Source organism: Dicentrarchus labrax, unplaced genomic scaffold (assembly GCF_905237075.1).
Source record: "Dicentrarchus labrax unplaced genomic scaffold, dlabrax2021, whole genome shotgun sequence".
NCBI classification, from domain to species: domain Eukaryota; kingdom Metazoa; phylum Chordata; class Actinopteri; family Moronidae; genus Dicentrarchus; species Dicentrarchus labrax.
Window position 1 is genome coordinate 55,027 of NW_026136763.1, and position 12,474 is coordinate 67,500.

General features: G+C 40.4%; 1 protein-coding gene across 1 annotated transcript in view; it reads right to left on the reverse strand.

The window, feature by feature from the left end:
- The window catches only part of mkrn2 (makorin, ring finger protein, 2), a 35,423-nt gene that overhangs the window by 20,784 nt on the left and 2,165 nt on the right, over nucleotides 1–12,474 (reverse strand). Inside the window, exons 2-6 of the mRNA XM_051393781.1 lie at nucleotides 9,796–9,930; nucleotides 8,663–8,804; nucleotides 7,685–7,849; nucleotides 7,204–7,289; nucleotides 4,435–4,608 (exon numbers count right to left, since the gene is read on the reverse strand). Coding sequence (XP_051249741.1) covers nucleotides 4,435–4,608; nucleotides 7,204–7,289; nucleotides 7,685–7,849; nucleotides 8,663–8,804; nucleotides 9,796–9,930 — 702 coding nt within the window. The remainder of the gene's footprint in view (nucleotides 1–4,434; nucleotides 4,609–7,203; nucleotides 7,290–7,684; nucleotides 7,850–8,662; nucleotides 8,805–9,795; nucleotides 9,931–12,474) is intronic.

Here is a 12,474-nt window from a genome sequence, read left to right on the forward strand (position 1 = left end):
GACATGTATAGCCGCATGTCGTCATTCCACCGCTGGCTGTCGAGGTGGTGTCCAGCAAACGATGTGGGCTTCATTGATAACTGGAAGCCTTTTTGGGGAAAACCTGGTCTGATTAGGAGAGACGGCATCCATCCCACTTTGGATGGAGCGGCTCTCTTATCTAGAAATATGGCGAAGTTTATCTCTAAAACCTGACAGTCCAGAGTTGGGACCAGGAAGCAGAGCTGCTGTCTTACACACTCCTCTGCGCTTTCTTTAGAACAGTCACCCACCCAAACCCCCATAGAGACTGTGTCTGTCCCCTGACCACCTAAATTATTTAAAGAAATAAAAACAAGAGGAGTTCAACATAAAAATCAAATAAAACTAACTCCTCAGTAGCACAAAATAAGAGAATGAAATGTGGGCTGTTAAATATCAGGTCTCTGTCCTCTAAAGCTGTTTTAGTGAATGAATTAATATCAGACTATGATATTGATTTACTTTGTCTTACTGAGACCTGGTTGTCCCACGAGGAGTATGTTAGCCTAAATGAATCCACCCCCCCAGTCATATTAACACTCACATTCCTCGAGGCACTGGCCGAGGAGGTGGAGTAGCAGCTATATATGATTCGAGCGTTTTAATGGACCCTAAACCTAAACTAAATTATAATTCATTTGAAAGCCTTGTTCACAGTCTTTCTCACCCAAACTGGAAAACACTGCAGCCAGTTCTATTTGTTATAGTGTACCGCGCTCCTGGACCGTACTCTGATTTTATATCTGAATTCTCAGAGTTTCTATCGAGTTTAGTCCTTAAATCAGATAAAGTAATTATTGTAGGTGATTTTAATATTCATGTGGATGTTAACAATGACAGCCTTAGTAACGCATTTATATCATTAATAGACTCAATTGGCTTCTGTCAGAGTGTAAATAAACCAACTCATTGTTTTAATCACACTCTTGACCTTGTTCTAGCATATGGCATTGATATTGAACATTTAATAGTCTTCCCACATAATCCTTTCCTATCTGACCATTATTTAATAACTTTTGAATTCATACTATTAGATTATAAGCCATTAGGCAAAACTTCCTACAGCAGATGTCTATCTGACAGTGCTGTAGCTAAATTTAAGGAGGAGATTCCTTCAGTGTTTAATTCAATGCCATGTCTGAATTTAACAGAATCCTATAACGACTTTAGTCCCTCTGAAATTGATAATCTTGTTGATAGTGCTGCAGGCTCACTGCGAAGAACATTAGACTCTATCGCTCCTATAAAAAGGAAATTATTAAAACATAGGAGACTAGCACCTTGGTACAACCACCAAACCCGCCAGTTAAAACAAATAGCTAGGAAAACTGAAAGGAAATGGCGCTCTTCCAAATTATCAGAATATCGCTCAATTTGGCAAGACAATCTTAAAACCTATAGCAAGGCCCTCCGTAACACCAGAGGAGCCTATTACTCAGCACTAATAGAAGAAAATAAGAATAACCCTAGGTTCCACTTCAGCACTGTAGCCAGGCTGACAGAGAGTCACAGCTCTATTGAGCCACATATCCCCATAAACTTAAGTAGCAACGACTTTATGAGCTTCTTCTATAATAAAATTATTACTATTAGAGAAAAAATTAATCACCAACTGCCATCAACAGTTATCAGTGGCTCTCCAAGTTCAGGAACTTTGACTAATATAAACTCAGATATATATTTAGACTGTCTTTCTGCTATCGATCTTCAATTCAATTCAATTCAATTCAATTTTATTTGTATAGCGCCAATTCATAACAGAAGTTATCTCAGGACACTTTTCAAATAGAGCAGGTCTAGACCGAACTCTTTAACATTAATTACAGAGACCCAACAGTACCACCATGAGCAAGCACTTGTTGTTGATCTTCACCAGTTAACTTCAATAATTTCTACATCGAAGCCATCAACCTGTCTGTTAGACCCGATCCCAACTAGGCTGCTTAAAGAAGTCGTACCCTTAATTGGCACTTCTTTACTGGATATGATCTTTCTTTATTATCAGGATATGTACCACGGTCCTTTAAAGTAGCTGTAATTAAACCCCTTCTTAAAAAGCCCACTCTTGACCCAGGGGTTTTAGCCAACTATAGACCGATTTCTAACCTCCCCTTCCTCTCTAAGATTCTGGAGAAAGTAGTCGCCAGAGAGTTGTGTGACTTTTTACATAACAATAGTTTATTTGAGGATTTTCAGTCAGGATTTAGAGTTCATCATAGCACAGAGACAGCTCTGGCGACTACTTTCTCCAGAATCTTAGAAAGGAAGGGGAGGTTAGAGATTGGTCTATAGTTGGCTAAAACCCCTGGGTCAAGAGTGGGCTTTTTAAGAAGGGGTTTAATTACAGCTACTTTAAAGGACTGTGGTACATATCCTGATAATAAAGAAAGATTAATCATATCCAGTAAAGAAGTGCCAATTAAGGGAACAACTTCTTTAAGCAGCCTAGTTGGGATCGGGTCTAACAGACAGGTTGATGGCTTCGATGAAGAAATGATTGAAGTTAACTGATGAAGATCGATAGCAGAAAAACAGTCTAAATATATATCTAAGTTTACATTGACAGAAGTCCCTGAACTTGGAGAGCCACTGATAACTGTTGATGGCAGTTGGTGATTAATTTTAGTTAGTAATAATTTTATTATAGAAGAAGCTCATGAAGTCATTGCTACTTAAGTTTATGGGGATATGTGGCTCGATAGAGCTGTGACTCTCTGTCAGCCTGGCTACAGTGCTGAAGAGGAACCTAGGGTTGTTCTTATTTTCTTCTATTAGTGCTGAGTAATAGGCTCCTCTGGCATTACGGAGGGCCTTTCTATAAATCTTAAGATCATCTTGCCAAATTGAGCGATATTCTGATAATTTGGAAGAGCGCCATTTCCTTTCAGATTTCCTAGCTATTTGCTTTAACTGGCGGGTTTGGTGGTTATACCAAGGTGCTAGTCTCCTATGTTTTAATAATTTCCTTTTTATAGGAGCGATAGAGTCTAATGTTGATCGTAGTGAGCCTGCAGCACTATCAACAAGATTATCAATTTCAGAGGGACTAAAGTCGTTATAGGACTCTGTTAAATTCAGACATGGCATTGAATTAAACACTGAAGGAATCTCCTCCTTAAATTTAGCTACAGCACTGTCAGATAGACATCTGCTGTAGGAAGTTTTGCCTAATGGCTTATAATCCAATAGCATGAATTCAAAAGTTATTAAATAATGGTCAGATAGGAAAGGATTATGTGGGAAGACTATTAAATGTTCAATATCAATGCCATATGATAGAACAAGGTCAAGAGTGTGATTAAAACAATGAGTTGGTTTATTTACACTCTGACAGAAGCCAATTGAGTCTATTAATGATATAAATGCGTTACTAAGGCTGTCATTGTTAACATCCACATGAATATTAAAATCACCTACAATAATTACTTTATCTGATTTAAGGACTAAACTTGATAAAAACTCAGAGAATTCAGATATAAAATCAGAGTACGGTCCAGGAGCGCGGTACACTATAACAAATAGAACTGGCTGCAGTGTTTTCCAGTTTGGGTGAGAAAGACTGTGAACAAGGCTTTCAAATGAATTATAATTTAGTTTAGGTTTAGGGTCCATTAAAACGCTCGAATCATATATGGCTGCTACTCCACCTCCTCGGCCAGTGTCTCGAGGAATGTGAGTATTAATATGACTGGGGGGGGTGGATTCATTTAGGCTAACATACTCCTCGTGGGACAACCAGGTCTCAGTAAGACAAAGTAAATCAATATCATAATCTGATATTAATTCATTCACTAGAACAGCTTTAGAGGACAGAGACCTGATATTTAACAGCCCACATTTCATTCTCTTATTTTGTGCTACTGAGGAGTTAGTTTTAATTTTTATTAGATTTTTATGTTGAACTCCTCTTGTTTGTATTTCTTTAAATAATTTAGGTGGTCGGGGGACAGACACAGTCTCTATGGGGTTTTGGGTGGGTGACTGTTCTAAAGAAAGAGCAGAGAAGTGTGTAAGACAGCAGCTCTGCTTCCTGGTCCCAAACATCATACAGCTTCATATAAATGTTGCAAAATTAAAATACTGAATATATTTTGAACTACTCATTGTATGTCTGTATATGTATGCTCATTGGTTAAAACCATGATGTGGAATATCAGATTAGATCCAGAGCTGAAGAGGTTCAGAGTGAATTATTCAGTGTAGATTCTTCTGGTTCTATGAAGGTTTTAAATGTGGAGCTCAACATTGCTCTGCCACAGTCAATGGACTAAAGCACTGAAGAAGAAAACAGACTTTAGCATTAAGATACTCAGTGTGGATCCAAATAATATCAGCCTTATGTCTGCACATTACTGTCAGCAAAACTTTCACATCAGATTCATCTCAGCACAGAAATAAAAAATGGTGTCTGACCTCAGAGTCTCCAGTCTACAGTGTGGACTCTCCAGAAAACCACACAGCAGCTTCACATCTGAATCCTGCAGGTTGTTGAAGCTCAGCTCCAGTTCTCTCAGATGGGAGGGGTTGGACTTCAGAGCTAAGAGCAGAGAAGAACAGCTGGTCTCTGACAACCTGCACCACCACAATCTGAATAAAGAATAAAAGATGTAAGATTAGAAGACAATGTTCCTGCTTGAAATCATTCAGTGTTTATGTTATGGTTTTGAGTTTTCTGCATTTACTTCCTGTTTTATTTTAGCGTTTGTTGTGTGGCTTTACGTCTTGTCTTTCTGTTGCCCCTCCACATTGATTGTTTGCCCCGGCTTGATTATGTTCACCTGTGTCCCGTTTTCCCTCACAATATATTTTATATTTTTATTTCATATACATATTTTATTCACCCTGTACCAGTTCGTCTTTGTTCCTAGTGTCAATATGTTCCAGCTGTCCCTTGTGTGTGTTTTCTCTGGTTATTTGGGTTTTTGCTTGTTTTTGGACTGTTGTACGTCTGTAATCGTCTGAGACTTTTTGAAGAAATTAAGCTGAGCTTTGGAGGCTCATTTGTTCCATCTGCCATCAGACTCCACAATGCCACAGCACCCAGTACCTCCAACCCCCGCAGACTAAGACTGGTTTAAACTCCAAACTACAACGCACAAACTTTTTGCACTATTTACATTTAATTGCTACATGAACAGTTTAGTTTTAGTCAAGTTTAATTATCTGCTCATATATTTGCACTCCATTCCTAGTAATGCATAGTGTAATGAAACAATTGCATTGTAAACAAGTATGACATACAGATGTCATTTTGAAATCTTTAAATCTTAGTTTTAATGTCATCAAATCTGAAGGAGATTTTACCTCATACTGTTTATATCAACCTGTCTGCACTTTACTGTCACCACAACTTTCACATCAGATTCATCTCAGCACAGAAATAAAAAATAGTGTCTGACCTCAGAGTCTCCAGTCTACAGTGTGGACTGTACCAGAAAACCACACAGCAGCTTCACTCCTGAATCATACAGGTCGTTGTCGCTCAGCTCCAGCTCTCTCAGATGGGAGGGGATGGACTTCAGAGCTGAGACCAGAGAAGACAGCTGATCTCTGACAAACTGCAGCCACTAAATCTGAATAAAGAATAAAATATGTAAAAATTAGAAGACAATGTTCCTGCTTGAAATCATTCAGTGTTTAATAATCTGTTCAGAGCTGAAGTAAATGGAAGCTCCAAACACTTGAACCCAACAGGATGCAGGATGCAAACTGTAAAATACAAAGAGTGGAAAAAAGCTCTCATTAATATTAAGGTAACTGGCAGGTTACTATAGGGCATTTTGTTGTAACCTTGCTACCACAGACTGACCCAGATGTGAGCAGGCTTTCCAAGCTGTGAAAGCAATCCTGTGCAGTCCTCCAGTTCTCACTGAGAGAGCACAGGTGAGCTTACTGACCCCTGTGGGGCTCCAGTAGAGTTCGAGTGGAGCTGAAATGCTTCTTTTATTTGTTTTACTTGTTCAGTCTGGTTTCCTGAAACCAGACTGAATCACCAAAAGGTGATGTAGTGGGTGGCAGAATCAGTAGCCTCCTCTGAGCTGATCCCCTGAATTAGCACCTCCCAATACAGTCAAAACAGCACTGTAATGTCTTGCATGCACTATTGCCAATACTTTCACCAGCTTCTTAGCAACACCATCTCTCTGTAGCTTTGTGCAGTAGTCAGGGATGAGGTGCATAAAATTGTGGTCCGAAGTACGAAGGGGTGTTTTTTTCTGGGCTTTATATGCATTCTTAACATCGCCATAGCAGAGGTCAATTGTCTGACTGACTGACTGTAAGCTTCATCCTCAATTATTTTAATAACAGGATCAATCGTGACAACAAGCTTCTCTTAATCTGAAATGTAATCTATTTGTCCTTAACCCTTTTCCATTATTAAATAAACTGACTCATATTTTATTGATCAATAAGAGCAGAGAACAGCGGATAAACTGAACAATAAACCTAAACAGTGAACACAGTAAATACAGAAAGTTTGTGGAAAACCAGAGATTTTATTATTTCCTGTGAATATTGATCAGAGATGAGTTTTCCTGATATATTGATACATTCTCTGTCTGTATTCTGTATTTTTATCAGTTCAACTATCAGACTTAATATTCTTCTTTCTGACAGATTCACTGTTTTCATTGTTCTATCAGCTGTTTGGTTTCAGATGCAGGACGAGGCTGTTGATCAGAGACCGACGCTCTGTACACTTTACACTCTGATCACATTCATCCTGTTTCTATCATCAATAATAATATACAGACAAATATAGACGTACTGTATATGTATACTTATTAAAACTTTTCTTATACCATTTAAAGGACCAGTTTGTAGGATTTACTGACATCTAGTGGTGAAGTTGCAGATTGCAACAAACTGAACACTACAGGCATCTGTATTTGACCACCTGGGATTGAGAATGGGTTCCTATCTAGATCCAGTGTTTGTCTGTTCTGGGCTACTGTAGAAACATGGTGGTTCAACATGGCGGACTCCACCAGAAGAGGACCCACTCCCTCTGTAGATAAAAACATTCTAAGGTAAAGAAAACACAACAATTCTTATTTTCAGCTGAATAAACTAATGTAAACACACCTATAGGTATTATATTACAGTGATGTTTCAAACTGCAGCTTTAAAATCAAATTATTAAATTTGTAACATATACACAGAGCAAACATATCAACTGACCTCAGAGTCTCCAGTCTACAGTTTGGACTCTTCAGTCCATCAGACAGCAGCTTCACTCCTGAATCCTTCAGGTTGTTGTAACTCCACTAACTAAGTCCAGCTCTCTCAGATGGGGGTTGGACTTCAGAGCTGAGGCCACGACTTCACAGTGAGTCTCTGAGAGTTCACATTTCAAAAGTCTGTGAATACAGAGAATATAACATTTAAAATAAAATATTTTATTTTTATTATAAAAACAGACTGTATGCATTTAGATCACAAAGCACATTAACATGAGCGGCTGATGGACTGAGTGGTCGTTCATCTCCATCAGACAGTGGAAGATGTTGATGCTTCTGTCAGGAGAGATATTATAAATGCTCTTCTCCTTCAGTTTGTCGATGACTCTCTGGATGATATCTGGGCTGTTGTCTGTCTGACCCAGCAGGCCTCCTAAGAGTCTCTGGTTGGACTCCAGAGAGAGGCCATGAAGGAAGCAAACAAACAGGTCCATGTGGCCATTTTTACTCCTCATGGATTTCATCATTGCTTCCCTCAGGAAGACGTCTAGGGTTGAATCAACATGTTCTTCTCCCAGAAAACCCTCCAGTACCTCTGTGTTCCGGTTGGTGTGACAGTGGAACATGTAGACTGCAGCCAGAAACTCCTGAATGCTTAGATGAACGAAGCAGTAGACTGTTTTCTGGAAGATCACACTCTCTCTTTTGAAGATCTCTGTACAAACTCCTGAGTACACAGAGGCCTCTGTGACATCAAGACCACACTGCTCCAGGTCTTCTTGGTAGAACATGAACAAGAACAATTCCCTGTCAGCCTCCATCAGCTCCTGTGGACTCGTCTCATGTCCCTCATCATACTTCTGCTTCTTCTTCTTTGTCTGAACCAGCAGGAAGTGTGAGTACATGTCAGTCAGGGTCTTGGGCAGCTCTCCTCTCTGGTCTGTAGTCAACATGTGGACCAGAACTGTAGCAGTGATCCAGCATAAGACTGGGATTAGACACATGATGTGGAGGCTCCTGGAGGTCTTGATGTCCTGTTGGACAGATCTTCATCACTGACTCTCCTCCTGAAGTACTCCTCCTTCTGGGCATCAGTGAAGCCTCGTACTTCTGTTACCCTGGCAACATATAAAGGAGGGATCTGATTGGCTGCTGCAGGTCTGGAAGTTATCCAGACGAGAGCCGAGGGAAGCAGATTCCCCCTTGATGAAGTTTGTCAACAGCACGTTGACTGAAGATTACTGTGTGACATCAGACACAACCTTCTTGGTCTTGAAATCCAGTGAAAGTCTGCTTTCATCCAGGCCGTCAAAGATGAACAAAAGTTTACAGACAGCGAGCTGCTCTGCTGTGGCCTTCTGTAATGTTGGATGGAAAACGTGGAGCAGCCTGAGAAGACTGTACTGCTCATCTTTGATCAGGTTCAGCTCCCTGAATGAAAGCAGAACCACCAGACTGACATCTTGGTTGTTCAAGCCCTCTGCCCAGTCCAGGGTGAACTTCTGCACTGTGACAGTTTTTCCAATGCGATTGACGCCGTTTGTCAAAACCACTCTGAGGTGTCTCTGTTGGTCAGGTAAGGCTTTAAAGATGTCGTGGCACCTGATTGGAGTGTCATGGAGGGTCTCCATCTCAGAAGCTGTCTCCAGCTGCCTCACCTCATTGTCATTGGGTATTAACCTCTTCACTCTGTCCCTCTGTGATGTAGAGCTCAGTGTAGATCCTGTTGAGGAGGGTTCTACTTCGTGTTTTATCAGTTCTTTCATTCACACATTCACATTTCCTCTTCAGACTGATCTTATGTTCATCTAAAACCTTCTGCAGACCAGCATTCACTAAAAAGAGTATGAGACAAAATAAAGAAAATTTGACTGCTACAGGCAAGTAGAGGGTCTTACTCTGAAATTCCACTGGGAATGATTTTATAATGTTGCGTCTGCATTGTGTGGTTTGGCTCTGTGATACGCGCGTCTTCAAATCCCACCAAGAGCATTTCAGAGTTACCTGCCATACGTTGTTTACTTGTGTATTTAGTCCTTTAAAAGGATACACAACAATGTGTTTCTCCACTTAAAATCTCCTCTAACCTGCCTCTGACCGATTTACTTCAGGTCTGGTACCACAATGTTGCATGCAATATTGTATTTTGAAAATGTATCAGATTCTCTATACTGTTTTTGACTTCCTGTCAGTATGATCTGCTCTGTGCTGCTTGATGTGAGTGGGTTGTCGCTGCCGTGTCCGGTGGAATTTGGGGGTTAGCTGCCTCAAGCTGCAAGACTGTTCCCTTCCCGCTTTTTACAGAGAAAAAAATGATGGCCACTTGTTGACAAGCTGACAAAATCCACAGTTGTCAGCTAGAAATGGGCGGTCTTTTGTTTACTTCTCTCTAGAAGCCCTATGTAAGACTGTTGTTATGTTGTGTTATCACTGTAAACTTTATGTGCAGTGCAAGAACAGAAAGCTGGATTTAAAATGACAAGATATTTAAAAGATCTTCAATAGCTGAACTGTGTGATAAAACTATTGAATCAAGTTTTCAGACATGATGACGTTGCAGACAGAGCTACATCATGTAGAGTGCTGGACTCACTGTCTGCTGTCCAGGTCTTCTTCTGGGTCTTTTTCCACACTGGGGACAGGAGGCGTCTCCTGGTGAACCAGACTGGTCCCAGTGTGACGTGATACACTGTCCCCAGCTGGTAGAGACTGGATCCTCAAGGACGTCCTGACACAAATAACAGCAGAAGCTGCTTGTCGACAGGAACACAACTCCTCTTCCTCTCTCTGTGGAGACATTTCTTTATAACTAAACTGATTTGTTGAATCAGTGTTGTTAAACTGTTAAATCAGGCAAAATCTAAGTACTGAACATGGAGATAACCTGAGCTCAAAGGTCCACTTACAAATGATTCAATCAGTTATTAGTAATTGGACCTTTGAGCTTAAAATGTCTTCACCATACGGAAGTAGTTTATTAAAGTGACTGTTAATTAAATTCACTGTAGCTACTATTATAATATGGTGTTAACAGCTCATTGTTTTGGTGCATAAGGACACTTTTTGGCAGCAAAGCTCGACAGACAGGTGTCAGCCCACTGTATTGGCTGTTTTGCCTCATTGCAGGAGTTAGTAGCAACCCCAGCACCTGTCTGTAACAAACAACCCCACCACCCGTCTATAACAAACAACCCAACCACCCGTCTGTAACAAACAACCCAACCACCTGTCTGTAACAAACAACCACCCGTCTGTAACAAACAACCCAACCACCCGTCTGTAACAAACAACCCAACCACCCGTCTGTAACAAACAACCCAACCACCCGTCTGTAACAAACAACCCAACCACCCGTCTGTAACACACAACCACCAGTCTGTAAGACTAATTAGGGCCCGAGCACTGACCGTGTGAAGGCACGATGAGGAGGAATTCACATAAACAAAGAAACTATTGTTTTTTTCAAAATTAGTGAGAGTTTAAATTAAATTCGAATTTATCGATAAAATCGATTTATCGCCCAGCCTTAGCTGTGTGTTGCCACTTATTAGACCGATCACCCCCGGGGGGCAACAGCAAGTGTAACAGGAATTCCCCTCCCCACCCCCACCCCCCCGGAACGAACCTCCCTGAAATGACTTTTTGCAGGTTGGGATGTCTGCTTTATCAATGCCTTTCTTTAATGACAACAAAGATCATACATTCAAAACAAAACACCCACAAACAAAGTAGTCATTACTAGCCTACATGCAGTCTAAATGAAAAGAACATTAGATATGAGACCCCGAGAAATATTTATGTATGTATTATAATCTATTTTTGAACTTGATACAAATTTTGACACAGCTGCACTTTTATTTTCTTTATTTTTGACGTTGCTGTTATTTGATGTAGATAGTTTGTATTTAGATACAACTTGTTACTATACTGATACTACTTGTTACTTCAATGAATTGGAACATTTTAAGCTTGTTGCGTATTTTATTAGTATTGTGTTGGGACGATGGGGGCAGGTGGGGCTTGAAAATTCCCCCTTGTCCGAAGTGGGGAATGACCAAAAAAGTTTGAGAACCACTGATCTACGGTAACGTGAAGGGGATAAAGACAGCGAAATGGAGAAAATCCGTAACTTTGACTGCAAATGCTATGAAAGAAGAAAGGAGGACTCTCTCATTGGGAGACATTCGTGCAGCAACAAACGTTCTCCAGAGCTTATGTATAGCATACGGTTGGATTCTCTAGCTGCCGAAAGAGAGTGGCAGGACATGTGAATAATTGGACATCTCGAGGCAAACAGACGCACAGTAGTTACTTCGGACATGACTACATCCACCAAAAAGCCCCAGACGAAGAGAAAGAGAAGAGAAACCACTTATTCCATCGGAGGCAATGAAGTCTGCAGGAATACTTTTCAGTTTCTTATGGGGTGAGTTTCCATTAACATCCAAGTTATCTACTTTGTGTTATGTGTTCATTCAAAGTCGCAGTCAAAGTCACAGGGATTACAAACTGTTATCTCATGTTTTCTGTTTTCATGTTTATACCTTAGTACTGAGCTAGCTAATAACAATGTAGGCTGTTGTTTTAAAACAATATGCATATCGAAACTAAGCTGTAATTGGGGGTTTTGGCTAGTAATGTGAGCATCTGCTATTAATTTGAATAATGCTTGAATTGCTTGAATTGACTGTGATGCTAATGCTTTAGCAACTAGCCTACTTGAGGAACAGTTTGGATGTATACACCCAGATTCAGGTGACATGGTGCCTGTTAGCATGACCCATGATGTGACACTTCTTTGTTTTCCTTTTTCAGAATTGGCAAAGACACCCTGACCGATATAATCAAACACTTCGAGGAGAATGGGGCAAGACCACGGTTAAGGAAGAAGCACTCACAGCCACGGCCAGCTAGGTTCATCAGCCGCAGCATTTTCAACGGAGTTGTGGAATTTATAAAATTTATAATTTATAAAAATCAGGCCTTTCTGTGCTGACGAGGCAAGAGACATCACATGCCCAGCACCAAGGGTCACAGTACAGAAGAGTCCACAGAAGAGGATGCAGAAGAGGATGCAGAAGAGGATGCGGATGCGGATGCGAAAAAAAACCATTGCTGATTAAATGTGCTATTTGTGACTGGACGTTGAAGGGCATGTCTGTGACTTTCCGCCAAAGTTAGCCATTTTGAGTTCCGTGGTCATTTTCAGTGAATTTTTCACCTTGTATTTGAGCGAACTCCTCCTAGGGAATTTATCGTATCTACTTCAAAA